This window comes from Panthera pardus, unplaced genomic scaffold (genome assembly GCF_024362965.1).
Source record: "Panthera pardus isolate Hobbes unplaced genomic scaffold, ASM2436296v1 HiC_scaffold_6, whole genome shotgun sequence".
Lineage (NCBI taxonomy): Eukaryota > Metazoa > Chordata > Mammalia > Carnivora > Felidae > Panthera > Panthera pardus.
The window spans coordinates 50,269,788-50,285,140 of record NW_026526991.1 but is presented as its reverse complement, the minus strand read 5'-3'; the positions used below and the strand labels follow the sequence as shown (position 1 = coordinate 50,285,140).

Here is a 15,353-nt window from a genome sequence, read left to right as displayed (position 1 = left end):
CTGGCAAGTGTGTGGCACCACAGGCTTGGGAAGTAGGGGCTCGACAACAAGAGATTCCGTAGCTTGGATTCTGGCTCTAAGTATGAGCACGTCAGGGCTGACTTGGCCCTTGGAGAAGGGAGTCCTAACCAAGGAGAGCATCACAGTTTTTAAGATCTGAGATGGATTTATGTGCTGCTTTCCCAGTTCATGTCAGAGCAACTTCACCTCCATCACTTCATGCCACATCAAAGGGAAAAGAGCCAGATCAGTCTCCAAATTCTCTGGGAGATCAGACCAAGCCATGGGCACCTTGGTCACCTGTTGTCATGGGCTCTGTTGTCAGGGTAGGCAGTCAGTTCGGTTCTAACAGGATGCCTGGAGGCCGGCAATGAGAAAGGCCGGCCCAGCTATCCTGTCCTGGCAGGAAGCTGGATCAAACCAGAAAGGCCTAAGATGGCGGGTGTCACGACAGGAAACCCCTGACCAAGTAAGGAAGAAGAGGCTCGAAATCCTGCATCTCCTCCCCAAGTAATGAGTGTTCCACCTCCTTGTTGACAACTGTCAAGAAAAGACAGAAAACCCAAACCCCAGGGTGCACATCTCTCTCTCTCTTTCTCTCATTTGCCCAATCTCACATCTCAAGAGTATACTTCCACTTTAATAAACGTTCCTGCTTGTGCTGTGTGTGTCCACTATGTTGTGTGTCTATCCTTGAATTCTTTCCCATAAGGAGACTAAGAACCTTCAGCGACATCTTTGGGATGAACTGAGCCGAGGCCCCAGGGCACAGGGTCTCCCCAGTTCACCCAGCAACACTGCCACCAGCCTCTTCCCTTGCTGCCGCCACCACTAAGTTAGAGTCTCTGTTCCAGGGTTTTTCTCAGGACAGCCTGGTCCGCACCTGCTCCCTCTGCTCCTGCCTCTGCTTTCTGGCTCCCAGGTCTGCCCTGGCCTGGCTCTTCTCCAGCTGCTGAGCCTTCCCATTTCCCTCTGTAACCTACTGACCTCCAATCTCCTTAAGTCTCTGTGGGCCTCCTCGCTTCAAGGGCCACCCGCATCTCTAGCCGGGAGGCATGCCTTCCGCTCACCCTCTGGGCTTGCGGGAATTCAGGGCCAGGCTCACTGTCATTCAGGAAGTCGGACACTACAAAGTTCCTCAGAACAAGGCGAGAGCTCTTATCTGTCTAAGGCAAAGAAAGAGACGAGCCCCGGGCAAGACCATTGTCGGCGTAATCCTTACTATAGCCAGACAAGTAAGAGGACAGAACACTGGTGAAGGAAGAGGTTCTGCGGGACCTGTCTCCAAGGACCAGGACATCAGGGGAACAGAGTGACCCTCAGAGAGCTACGCCATCCGTAACTGAACATCCTATAGATAATACAATATCTTACAACCTATAAATGAACATATTTGATCACGACAGAGAGACATAGAAACATCAGGAAGAGACGAAGGATCCTCGGCCAGCGTTAGACTTAAGGGAAGCTACTAACGTTGGAGCTATAACATAAAGCACATCGGAGCACTGAGAAGGCCTGGGGGTCATCTGAGTCTGGAAGCCTGCCAGTCTGTTGGACTTAACATTTCTATGGCTCAGAGCTCAGACTCTGCAAAGGCGGATGGTAACTTGCTGGAAAACAGTAAGATGCAGAATGGGCTCTGCCACGTAGGGTTGCAAATGAAAAGATAACCTTAAAGGCTCTGCTTTTCCCCCCCTATAAGTTGCAGGGCGGCTTTAATCCTAACTTGGAAATCTCATTCTAGCGTTATTGCTTCCCCCTCCCACACTGACTGAGACATACAGAAAGTGTCTTTATCCCCCTTTGAAAAAGCTTTGTCGTCCCACTCATCAATGAGTTAAAAAAAAAAAAACGTTCATTTTTGAGATGAGCCTATCATTTTTATAAAAACTATGTTTTTTATGGGGTGCCTGGGTGGCTCAGTCATTTAAGCATCTGACTCTTGGTTGTGGCTCAGGTCATGATCTCACCTTTTGTGAGTTTGAGCCCCACATCTGAGCTGACAGCGAGAAGCCTGCTTGGGATTCTCTCTTCCTCTCTCTCTGCCCCTCCCCCACTCGTGTGTGCTCTCTCTCTCTTTCTCCAAAATAAATAAACTTAAAAAAAAAAACAAAAACCCAAATGCCTGGGTGGCTCAGTTGGTTAAGCTGACTGCTGCTCAGGTCATGATCTTGTGGTTCATGAGTTCGAGCCCCATGTCGGGCTCTGTGCTGACAGCTCAGAGGCTGGAGCTTGCTTTGGATTCTGTCTCGCTCTCTCTTTGCCCCTCTCCCACTCACCTCTGTCTCTCTCTCTCTCAAAAATAAACATAAAAAAAATTTAAAAATAACCCCAAAATCCTCAAAAAAAAGAATTACATTTTTGACATTTTGAAAAGTATCATAGAATACTTAGACAAAGCTGAGGGAATGATCCCTCCGGAGGACTGTCAGGGCTGAATGCCATTACTCATTGAAAACATACAATGCAACCTCCAACCCTTATTCTACACATCCACGTCCCTCCAACAGTGTTCTGATTATCAGCTGCCCCTGGTTTTACAGGGAGAGAATATGTCTGTCAGACTGAGATAGTGACTAGTAGTAACTAGACACTCATCCATTTGTCTTTGTAAACAGATTCTCATTCTGGTTTACATCTCCTCTCGGGGGCTCTAAGGCAGCGGCTGAATCTTCTTTTCAGGCTGGGACTCTGCGGAGATCTGATTTTCTGGGTTACTGACATTGCATGGCTAAGGCAAGACTCTGAATGATGGTGGCTTCCTCAGGGAAAACACTGTCTGTGAAGGCTCCTTTCCTGAGCAGGATCCTGCCCCCTCCTTTGCTAAATGAGAAAACTAAGGTGTAGACAAGTGACATGGCTAATGACTGTCAGACTGTGACCAAACCTCGGTCTGCCTGACGACGAAGTCTGTATTCTCTCTAACAGATCACCCCTTGCCTGGAGAAACAGAAACCGCAGCTAGCAAAGAGGGGTAGACAAAAGCAAAAGGTTTGTCATTTTTAGCTTCTAGTGACTTCCATAGTAAGACAATTCTATACTAGCTATTTGGAGAAGGTCTGCACCTGCCACGAGGACTCACTTCATCTTGAGTACCAACTCCAAATATTTGGTGAAGAAAGAGGCGTGTGTCTGAATAAGATATGTTTTTGCATTTCATATTACCTCCTAGGGCTGAGCCTCTTTTCCTGACTCAGGAAGAATATTGCAAAATCAGCTGCCACTAGGCACTGAAAACGACACTCCTTACAAGGGGAAAAACAGCTTTATCATATCAAGAAAAACAAAGATCCCCTCTGAAAACATTCAGATATACAGAAAACGCAAAGTGAACTTGGGCTGGGAAAAAAGTTGATGGTGGCAAAGGCCGTAAGAAATAAAGAGGTTCCCGACAGATGACTTGAATGTTCCAGGGTCATGCCACCAGCAGCCATAAATAAAAGTAGATGCTGAAAAAGTATTTTTAAAACTTTTCCGTAAGATGATAAATACAAAATAGCTGCATACAATTCAGGAATACAATTTTATTTAAAAACACAAACGACAAGGCAAAGGAAATGTCAATTATGATTAAAAAAAAAAAGTGCAGGGATGGGGCGCCTGAGTGGCTCAGTCGCTTAAGTGTCCGACTCTTGGTTTTGGCTCAGGTCACGCTCTCACAGTTTGTGAGTTCAAGCCCCACATCGGGCTCTGTGCTGTGTCAGCGGGGAGCCTGCTTGAAATCCTCTCTCCCTCTCTCTCTGCCCCACCCACTCATGCTCTCCCTCTCTGTCAAAATAAAGAAATGGACTTCCAAAAAATTTTAAAAATTTTAAAAAGTCCAGGGGCGCCTGGCTGGCTCAGTCGGTTAAGCGTCTGACTCTTGATTTTGGTCCAGGTCATGACCTCATGGTTTTGTGAGTTCAAGCCCCTGGCAGCAGGGATCCTGTTTCCAATTCTCTGTCTCCTTTCCTCTCTGCCCCTCCCCACTTCTGCTGTCTCTGTCTCTCTCAAATAAATAGACTTAAAAAAAAAAAAAAAAAAGAGCCCAAATGTTCTGAATGTGGGGTAACTTTCTATTTTGCAGAAAAATAATCTTTTTGCTTTCAAGTATGCAAAGAAGTGAAGCTAGAATTTGTCTCAGAAATAGACAATAAGTGGACATAAAGGATATTTAAGCATCAGAAGGGAAAGGGCTATCAATGAACCGTAGCTAAGATCACAGGCTCCTTATCTGCAAAGAGAATCAATCTGTGGTAAGCTATATAGTACAAACCGGAATTCATTTTAAAGATAAAACCCAGAAGGCTAGGGCTAGGGCTGAAGATGAAGCCTCATTTCCCTTTTACCTTGCCACCCAGCTCTTGCCAATGATCTCCCTGAAACAGAGAAATCACCTCCAGTAGCAAAACCTTAAGAAGTGATTCTCAATCTTTCTGGTGCAAAAGAACCCACTGAGGAGGTTGCTAAAATGCAGCTTCTTATAGGCTGTACTCCCAGAAAGTGCTGACCGGGTAAGTCTGGGTGGGGTTTAGGAAACTGAACTTTAACAAGCATCCCATGTAATCATGGTAAAGATCATCAGAGACTTTTAGGCCAAACTTTTTAGGCCAAAATTTTTAGGCAAACTTTTGGTTGAGACTCCAATGAATTTCACAATCGGCTTAATATGAGAGTACGTTTGAAAAAAAAATAAAAAACAGAAAATGTTACTGTAAACCGTGCAGTCAAGTTTTGGACTCATTCCTATATGAGCATGGATGTATGCACGTCCTGAATCGTGAAGTCAAATGTATTTCGGATCGTCTCGGCCAACACAGTCTGAGAGGTAGTGGCCTCAGGGGACTTGAGTATTATCTCCCTGTGACCCCTCTCACTGTCCCCCACACCGTACCAAATATCAAATCATCATGTCAGCTCTAATTTCCTCCCCCATTCACACGGCCAACAAAGGAAGTGGGGCTGCATTTCTTATGTTTGTTCTAAATGTCATGAAGGACAACTAGCTTACGGGGCTGAGGAATGAATGTAGACAGCTTGAAGGAAGACTTTGTCAAACCCGGAAGAGATATGTCTATATCGGATGGTGTGAAATGAGAGAAAGCCATATTGACCCTGACCTGAGCTTAGGATTTTCTGGAGGTCTGAAGGAAGAGAAGGAATGGCAAGGAGGACTGGTTGGAAAATCATAGGCAAATAATGGAAAGAAGCTGAAACCCAAGAAATTGGAAGATAAGCCCACGCTGTCTTCTCTCTGTATGAAGGTGACGTTAGTAACCCGCCATGCAGAGTTGGAGCTGTTTTTGCTTTATGTTTTTTCTTCCCAGAAATGAGGATGGATACTTGCTCACTCATCCGTATCCTCTTGACCTAGCTCCTAGCGAACACAGTATCGGTTTGTAGGTGCTGGCTTGGACGAAACCAGAGCTGTAACCCGTCCTCAAGGACGCAGATTTCATCAAGTAGCAAACAGCCACAAGAAGGATGGTGACGGAAAATGACGCCAAGCCCGTTCAGGATGGCTTGCCATGTACCTCGTCCAGCCTCTTCGCTCTCCTCTTTGCCGCCCCTTGGGAACTCCTCTACCAGATCCATTTGGAAAAGTCCAGCAAGGGGGCTCAGGGAACTGAAAGTCAGCCCTCATTCCACTTGTCAAGCTGTGTATCCAGCTTGGGGTTATCTTCAACTTGAAGAAGGAACGTTTTTCTAATTCCACGGCCACCACCCAAAAGAGTGCTTTTTCTCTTTTTTACAAAGGATTAGTACAGGCTGGCAGCCCCCCACTGGGAGGATAACTCAATCCCATCAACAAGTCACTGCGCTTTTTCATGGTGTCAGGCAATCTCGCAGCGTTCAAAGGACACCCCACGTACAACATACAAGCACAGCCACGGGCTGAGCGGCTTTTCTTCTCACGCACTTCAAGACTGGAGAACGCACTTAACAGCAAACACTGGATGGCCTGAAGAATAACTGAACTCACTTAAAAAATAAAAGCTACCCGGCCTGTGAGCATATACCGCTCCCAGATTCCCCATGGTCGGCCTGCAGCCTCCCTGGCTACCTTTTCACCTAACTACGTCTTTTTGTGTGCCTTATAATGCCCAGCACACCATCCACTTACGAGAGTCCTATTTTATTTGGGATCAATTCAGACGATGCCCTTATTGCCACCACTGAGGGGAAAAGGTCCATCCGTGTGTGTGATCCTGTGGCCTCCAGGTTCACACACTGCCACACAGATGTTCCAGCGATAGGCCACACACTGCCACTCATCGGGCTGGCAAGCGGATGCTGCCTTTTCAAAAAATAAGATCGATTTTCGGCATCGTCACTTGTTTCAAACCTCAGCAGTAACAACTTGCACACCCCATTCATCGTCATTATCTTTGCTAAATGCTTTCAGTGCAGGAAGGATGGGGAGACAGGTCTTTGCACGGGTGCGCTATCAATAATCTTTTGAGGAAAGTGCTTCGCTCTAGAAGGAAAAATGAGTCTATTTTATACTTGCTATTTCCCTATCCTGTAGATGGGGATAATAAATATCTGCTCAGAAGGGCTATCGTAAGGGCTAAAAATACAGAGTATCGCATATAATAGGAACTCAATACATGTTGGTATCTTTTCCCTTTGGGGCTGGAGGAGGATGGGTTATCACGTAATCTCTTCTCTGCCTGGGCAGGAGAACTTTTGAGAAGAGAAGGCAGGATTCTTAAGACACCTGAGGGAATCAGGTTAGGCTAACTTTTTCTTAGTACAGCTGAATGAGCACAGACTATATAGCTCCTGCTATTTAACCACCATAGGGGACCTTACAGCCTCCTAATGGTGTTTGTCAATTAGCATATCAGGACGTTTGACAGGCAGTGAAGACTGTGTCTACCAAACAGACGCATCAATTCAGGGTAGCTGGACACACAAGCTAACTTGTGGCATGGGGCTAACCTGGGTCGCCGCCCTAAAATATTCAAAACTTCTCTGCTTTTCTGTACGTCTGCAATTCCTCTTAACGCACAAGGCTCCAAGCCAAGGCTTTGATCACTTCGGGGTATTTCCACTCCCTCCATTTACCACAATCTTTCACATCCCTTTGCACAAGCTTCCTTCCTTCCTTCAACCTCCACCTTCCTGCAGAATCGGCACCTACTTCTAACAAGCCTTGCCTGTCTCTTTCTGTAGTGGGTGAGGGTCCACCCTCTGCCCCCGCCCCCCCCCCCCCCCCCAAGGCAGCCTGGTCTTGCCTCTCTCATTGTACTCACCTCACCATCTTCCCCGTTTCCCAGACTGTCTCCCCATCAGACCGTGTGCCTGCTGATGATTTGCGACACACTAGTTAAGTGAATGCATGCGCGGTACATGTATGAAATGAGTGAATGAGTGGGAAATGAATCAACCTGGGGATTGGAGCACCAAGTTCAGAACTCAACTTCCCATTCTATGTCTCTCTTTCATCACATCCTTTGTCAGCTTCAAAGTAAATAGCTCCAAAACGTATAAAATATCTTTTATAGGGTGCTTGGGGAAATGGACGTCTTTAGCGGAAAAAGGGACTGTCTGGCCTGTTAACTCCTCTCAGTCCAACATTTACTTGTTTTTCTGGGTAAGACGAACAACTAATTTCTAGTTAATAGGTTATTGACTGCAGACAGGGTCTTGGTTCTCAAGAAAAGTGGGACAGATTATTATTGTCTATACATCTTTATGTATTAAATAAAAATAAAGCGTTAGTTCTACGAAAGAAAATCAGAGACACCTCCTTACTACTGCTCTCCTTCCCTGGGTTCTGCAAACAGTGTCTCTTACATATGCCTTGCTTAAACTCTGCCAGCAACTCAAATTCAGCTCTGGGTGCCACAGTGGGCTTTCTTCCATGAAGTCAACTGAGGCAACCATCACAGGCTGAGACGGAACATATGAGGCCTTGCCCTGTCCTGACCCAAAGACATCTAAATTATGTCTGGAAGAGAACTTCATGTCTTCTGCATAATATAACCCTCTACTGATAAGCCTGCAATTAAAGAGAAACATTCCTACACTACACCTGAAGCTCATTTTTAACGAAGCTATGAGTGTATGATACTTAGAAAATCCACAGGGCGCCTGGGTGGCTCAGTCGGTTCAGTGTCTGACTTCGGCTCAGGTCACGATCTCGCAGTTGACGAGTTCGAGCCCCGCGTCAGGCTCTGTGCTGACAGCTCAGAGCCTGGAGCCTGCTTTGGATTCTGTGTCTCCCTCTCTCTCTGCCCCTCCCCTGCTCATGCTCTGTCTCTCTCTGTCTCAAAAATAAATAAACATTAAAAAAAAAATTAAAAAATAAAAGAGAAAATCCATAGGGCACCTGGGTGGCTCAGTTGGTTAAGCTTCCGACTACGGCTCAGGTCATGATTTTGCAGCCCATGTTGAGCCCCACGTCGGGCTATGTGCTGACAGCTCAGAGCCTGGAACCTGCTTTGGATTCTGTGTCTTTCTCTCTCTGCCCCTACCTTGCTCACATGTGCACGCTCTCTCTCTCTCTGAAAATAAATACACGTCAAAAAAGAATTTTTTTTAAAGAAAATCCTTCTCCCATTTCCAAAGAAGTTGGAATGACAGACCAATTCATCGCAACTCCATGGAATGTGAGAGCCTCTAACTTTTGCAAGAAGATTTTGGCCATAAATGCATCATTAGGAAATTCATTGCTCCAAAGCGAATTTTCCCGATTTTACAGGATACCCTCCCAAAGATCGCATTTTGAGCACAGAATCTCTAATGCTCTGCCTTTAAGCTCTGGCTTCTCTCCCTGGCTGAGCCGACAGTACAGTGTCATCATTATGCTTGCATCAGGGTGCTCACGCGCAGCCGAATGGCTACTGAATGTGACCAAGGGGAGGGAAGAAAGCATCCTGACCTTGTGCAGCTCCACAGGAGTTGGGGACATGATCTCCTTTATTTCTTGTTTCATTTTCCTCAGGGTGACAGACTTCCTGCCCACGTCGGAGGGCAGGGTGTTGCTCCGCGTTGTTTGGCTATAATGCGGCCGCGAGCTGCTCCGTTCCTGGAAGCTGGCTTGTCGCCCCAGCTGACTGCGAGGTGTTGGGGCCTCATGATTCAAACTCATCGTGCTCCCCGACATGATCGTTGCCTGTGGCATTGACAATTTTCAGACACGATTAAGCCATGGACTAAGAAAAGGGTTCGGTTGCTCAACAGTAAGCACATCTCTCCTTCTGCCCAGTCAAGATACAGTCTCTTCGGGGCATAACCAAAGGCTGGAGAATGGACGTACTAATTGAACTATGAAAGTCTGGCAAAATGCTTTGCAAGTGCCATTTATAATGCACATCTCAAATCCAATTTAAGTACTTAAGCCATTGAGTTTATTTAATCAGATACCACCCCTGGCAGTTTTGAGGCAAATTGAAAAGCGGTAATATTTGCTTACTGTAAACTACATTTTAGCCATTAACTTTCCACTGAGTGGGCTCTAAAGATGGGATTCATGAAGCAGCTTCAATATATCTTACAGAAATGGACGAAGAACTTCTCAACGGGACCAGGTGGCGTCTATTTGCAATGCTGCCTGTAGCTCCACCTGGAGGTAACAATGGGCTGAAACAGGGCTATTGATACAAAGGCAAGGGCTTCTACCCAAAGCCGCCTGCCTACCATAGCATATGGTCTCTCCTTGGGCCATGTGACCTGCCCCAGAAATGTGTAGACCAGCGAGGTCTCCGCGTATTTAGCATGGGTCAACCTTTCTTAGAAACGGCCTTTGTGTGAGATGCTCAGAGAGTTTAAAGAGGGATCCTATATTGTGCTACCAGACTCAACCCTTTGCTCAAAAGCTGGGAAACTTAGATTGGATTTTACCGGTGAACAGGGAAGTCTGTTCAGTTTCAAATATGTTCATACACAAGGAAAGGCGAGATTAGATCCCAAATTGACTGAATCTTAGAAGTGAAACTACTTAAGCATTTGAAACCAATGTCCTGTTGAGAATGTTCATTTTTCATGGTTCGGAAATGCCAAAATTTCAAAATTGTGCCTGGAGCCAGCTCCGTCCTCCTTGATAGGATGGCTGGATGGTGGTAAACTAGCATTGGTGAACGTGCCCGAAGTCATGGGAAAAAGAGCAAGCCCCACGTGCTGTGTGCCGGCTACAATGCGACTGGTGGTTTACGTGAACGCTAATGCTAACAGTAACTGTACTTTGCTGAGTCCTTGTATTCCCCTATTTAAGCCTCACAACAACTTTGTGAAACAGACACTGTTATTACTCCTAATTTGTAGGTGCAGAAACTGAGGCACAAAGAGGCTGACTTACTCAAGGTCACGTAGGGCTCCATCACATAGATGGAGCCAACGGCACCGTCTAAAATGGGTGGTTAGAAGGGAACACTGCCAAGTGATAGAGCTTTCATTTGTTATCTCCCTAAGATTTTGTGACTCTAAGATTCACCTGGCGTTCGACTATACACGCACCACTAACATGGTCTTCGAATGGCAGCCCAGTATTGGAGCACATGTAGGTATATCTACAACTCTTGTAAAAAAACAACAACAACAAAAAAAAAAACACAAAAAACACAACCAGTTATCGATATCCAGACTGGATCAGTTATCTTACTGATAATTTTGAAAAAGAAAAAAAAAAACAACCTTACTGGCCATTGACCTTTAACATGTTAGCACATGTAATACCATATACATGTGTATGTAGAATGTCATTTAATATTTATGATAAGTTTCTGATAGGTATTACAGTCATCATACTTCCCCATTTCAGTTATGGAAAGGGATGCCCAGATAAATTGAGCAAGTTGCCCAAGAGTCTGGGATTATAGCCCTCACACTCTGACTCTAGAAACCTTATCCTTGACCACCAGGCTGTATTGCTTCCCAGTCAAGTATTAGGTTGAAGCATATAATATTGACTTTTTCGGAGATTAATATTGAAACAAATGTGGATTAACCATATTATTGCTTTATTTCAGTTAAATCCCTTTTTAAAATTGAAAGCTTTGTTGGTGTCATGGGACATCCTTTATTTTATGGCACTTAACCCACATACAACATTTTTTTGTCTACTGTTGATGACAGAACCCAATGATTATTTTCTTGCTGTGCTGACCACCCCTCTATTGTTTTTACCTACTTAGACACATTATTTGCTTTGTTAACATCTATGTTTTATATTCATTTTTCAGGGGACCAGTAGGAAACACGTCGGAAGTAAAATACTTAATCACAATTCTGCTTGGCTGAACCTTAAGCCACTACGGAAGTTCCAAACTGATCTAAATGGAGTTCTGATGGAACCAAGTTTCCAAAGCACAGCTTGATTGCTTTGTTTAAAGTGGACTTCAGTTGAATTACTATGAAGGAATATAAAAATTAAAGTACAAATATAAAAACTAAAATAAAGTTTAAAAATTATTATTTTAAGTTATCTAGGATTTGTTTTCACTTCAAGAATATCTATTGCCTGTTTCCATTTTGCACAATTTATAACCTCCCAAGTTCTCAATGAGATAACTGAGATACATATAACTTAGAGGGGTATGTTCAAGAGTTTTCTATCTGATATCTAGTTAAAATTTTTTCATATATTATACTAAACAGAAAATAGTTAAGGCACTGTTAATTAATAAAAATGGCAAAAATAATAACTTCTACTGAATAATTACCAAGTGTTATGTTCTGTGTTAAGTGCCATGTAAGCATTAGTCATTATAATCCCCTTATTTTACAGAAGAATAAATATCTGGTAAAAGAGATTAAGTAACTTGTCCTAAATCTTAGTCTGAAATTTTTTCTTCTGTTTTAACATTTTTCAGTGCTAAAGTTGAACATAAATTATTGCCAGCTAATGGGAAGAATGACTAGTATAATTTTCATTTCCATTTCAATTGTAATCATTTTTCATGTTAGCTAATCTTTTACATTTATTATGGTTATAATATGCTGTAACTTTTAATGCTGGATGTAAATTTCATACGCAGGGAACTAGCTCCCATAATATTTTTTGCACAGTAACATTTACAATCACACGATCAGAGTTCATTTAAACTAGTGAATGAATATTCTTTTTGATAAAAGTATAAAGAAGACTCTTTAGATTTGCCAATCATTCTTCCTCATTGAGGACTTTAACTTCCTTTTGGCTTACACACTCAACCCATTTCCTTTCTGCATTTATAATTTCAAGGGCCACACCTGCCTGAAGCTATGTTAGAAAAAGTTTATATTTATAGGCTTTTGCAACATAATTTCTTTTCTATTATTTATTTATTTATTTATTTATTTATTTATTTATTTATTTATTTTTTGCAACATAACTTCTATGCTCATAGACGTTTGTTTTCATTAGATAAATCAATTTGCTAGCTAATGGGGACAATGACTAGAGTATTGAGTGAAATGAGTGAAAACCCAATTTCATTGTGCCACTTTTTACATCGTCCTTGTTTTACTTGCTGTCAAAGATGTTATTAGAAGAATAGTTGTTTCTTTAAAAGAGAAGTATCAGAATGCAAAGTGGAAAAGGCATATAGGCCAAGCGTGCTTTCAGAAGCAGGCGTATGTTCAAGAATTGTGAATTGAGCTCAGTATCCAGTTTGGACCCCTTGTGCTAATCATTCTACATCCAGGAAGTGGTAAAAGTTTAAATAAGCCAGCTGAGACTTAAGCGTTTTACTCTTTTTGAAAGGTGCCTAAAAAGGAATCGATGGCCAACGTCTTAATTTATTTAAGTTTTATAGTATTATCCACCTCCAGGCCCTTTAACTGTGCTCTGAAGTTTCAATTCATGCCAGGTAATACTCTATTTATAAATTCAAACTACCATTTTTCTTTATAATTCTCTTTGCAGATTCACAAACATTAGAATCACATAAAAATATCCACACATGCAACCGAGAAGCAAAACGATATAAAGATGAGTATTCGTTTTAGAATTGCAGTTTCACCCAGTTATGCCATTCACATTCCTTATGGTGACTTGGGGACCTCAGATGACATCAAAATAAAAATGAGACTTTTGCCACTTTACTTTTTACAGCTCAGAAAATTTAAAAAGAACATAAAAGGAAACAGTCCAGGACCTCCTAGACCACAGTGTGAATATCGTCAGCAAATTCATGGCTTTGATTAAAGAACTCACCGGGAGTGCAGCTATTGTGTTCCATCTTGCCACAACTCCTAGAATTCACACTAAGTTGATACGGAATCAGGATTTGCAATTAACAGCAAAGTACTGTGCAATATTTTGGCTGCTTTTTCACACAGACTGGCCATTTTCACCAGCTGCCTTTGTCATCTACTTCAAGGGCAAAATGAAATGAAATAAAATAAAATTTCCTCTTATGTTCCTCTTCACGATCAAATCAATTGCTATACCGGGTACAAATGAAAACATGCCAAAGAAACCTTTCTAAAGCAACTCAGAGAGTGAGATGCGCCACGGCTGGGGGGCTTAGCTCCCTCCCCAGCGATTCGGTGGCAAACAGGTACAGTCAGGGTTAGCAGGGAGCAATGGCAGAAGCCACAAGTCAGAAAGCTCGGGGTGGGGGTGGAAATGGGGAAATAAATACTTTCAACTGCACTGAATAAAATCAAATTGCTGTCCAGGAGGCAAGGGGGCAGGGAAGGCAGCTTCACAAGCAAAAATATAAACATAAAGGGTAGCTACCAAGAGAGTCATGTTTCTCAAAGACACACGCCTGTCAGCTTTCTCCTGTGGAAAGGGGTTAAAGCTTTTAAATGAACTGATGTGATAAATGCAAACTCAAAAGGACCAAAAAAAAAAAAAAAAAAAAAAATGAATGTAGAAACAATACAAGTAGCAGGACCGAGGCTACCTCGAGTTCTCTCAGAATTCCCGACTGTCCACAGGTTTCCAAGTCCTCCAGCGCTTGGGACCAGAAGTTCTCCTCTTGTTCAGCCTCCGTACTGTCGGGAGCCCCTGTAAAACTGTCGTCAAAAAGCACAGTCTGGGTTGACAACTCGCCAAGGCGTAATTCGGAATCTCTCTCTTTCATCTCACGTGTAAAAAAAATGGAGATTCTTTTTGGGACCTGGCCTTCTTCCAACTGTAACCACCAAGTGAGGGTGCTCTAGGAAATGCAGAGTATCTCAGAGAATGGAGGGAGGGAAGGACCACGGTCCTATTAACTGAATTTTAGGGTGTTCGTGGCTCCTGCAGGGTGAATTGCATCAACATGGCACCGTGTGGGCCTATCTTTCAACTGATCTGTCTAGTGCAAGAGAAATCAAGCTTCCCTTTAAGAGAAACATGTTTTCCCACTTATAAATGTCAGTAGAGATCATTCACGTGCTATCGGTTTTTGTGAATTTCCTTAAAATACTTTGGTAAGGAACAAAATGCTAAAATACATCTCAATTCAAACTATGGGATCCTCGATGTACCTTTTTTTTTTTAACATAAGCTGACATGAAGCAACCTTTTATTTATTTATTAGAGTTTTTTTTTTTAATATATGAAATTGTCAAGTTGGTTTCCATACAACCCCCAGTGCTCATCCCAAAGGATGCCCTCTTCAACACCAATCACCCACCCTCCCCGTCCTCCCATCTCCCCATCAACCCTCAGTTTGTTCTCAGTTTTTGAAGAGTCTCTTATGCTTTGGTGAAGCAACCTTTTAAATGTAAGGACAGGAGACAAGTCAGAGAGTGAGGACAGGGTTTACAGATGTAGTTTTTCCCACATGCTATTGTTTTTATCAGGGGAAAATGAGCTCTTGTCCGGCCGTGGGGTGGTCCCGGGATCCAGCCCGGCAGGCACAGGTCTCTGAGCCCTGCCATGGGGCCGGCATGATGACAGTGGCTCCTTCCCACGCTAGCCGTTATGTGCCATCGGAAGTGGAGCGATTCGGATCTGGGCTAACGGCCACAAAGCAGCAGTTGACGAAAACCTTACCCACTGACTGTGGACCGGTCCCAGTCTTCATTACTCAGCCCCACGTCTGGGTAGGTCTGGCTTCGTGGCTTCGTGACTGGGGACAGGCTACCTCTCTGTTTCGGACCCCTCCACTCGTAAGTGTTGAAACTGTAGCCTGACGCCTGAAAGCCAGAGCCTGGAACAAAAACAAAGTGTCATCTTCTGTTTCTGAGAAAGATTCGGGAGATCTGTTCGGGAACTTGCCTTTTTCTGCGGTTCCCGTTAGTTTGTTTAAGGCAGCTGACCTTAGGGGCGCCTGGGTGGCTCAGTCAGTTAAGCGTCTGACTTCAGCTCAGGTCATGATCTCACGGTCCGTGGGTTCGAGCCCCGCGTCGGGCTCTGTGGTGACAGCTCAGAGCCGGGAGCCTGCTTTGGATTCTGTGTCTCCCTCTCTCTCTGACCCTCCCCCGTTCATGCTCTCTCTCTCTCT

The 15,353-nt window shown here is 43.8% G+C and overlaps 1 protein-coding gene across 16 annotated transcripts in view; it reads right to left on the bottom strand.

Moving 5' to 3' along the window:
• GRIP1 (glutamate receptor interacting protein 1) overlaps window positions 1–15,353 on the bottom strand; it is a 682,822-nt gene that overhangs the window by 12,211 nt on the left and 655,258 nt on the right. For 11 of the 16 annotated variants that reach the window (XM_019455025.2, XM_053896010.1, XM_053896003.1 and 8 more), the window contains 4 exons: window positions 14,903–15,059; window positions 13,824–13,935; window positions 13,655–13,699; window positions 8,873–9,106 (listed from right to left, as the gene is read on the bottom strand). In XM_019455025.2, coding sequence (XP_019310570.2) covers window positions 8,873–9,106; window positions 13,655–13,699; window positions 13,824–13,935; window positions 14,903–15,059 — 548 coding nt within the window. The remainder of the gene's footprint in view (window positions 1–8,872; window positions 9,107–13,654; window positions 13,700–13,823; window positions 13,936–14,902; window positions 15,060–15,353) is intronic. The other 5 variants (XM_053896004.1, XM_053896007.1, XM_053896008.1 and 2 more) reach the window with 1 other exon arrangement.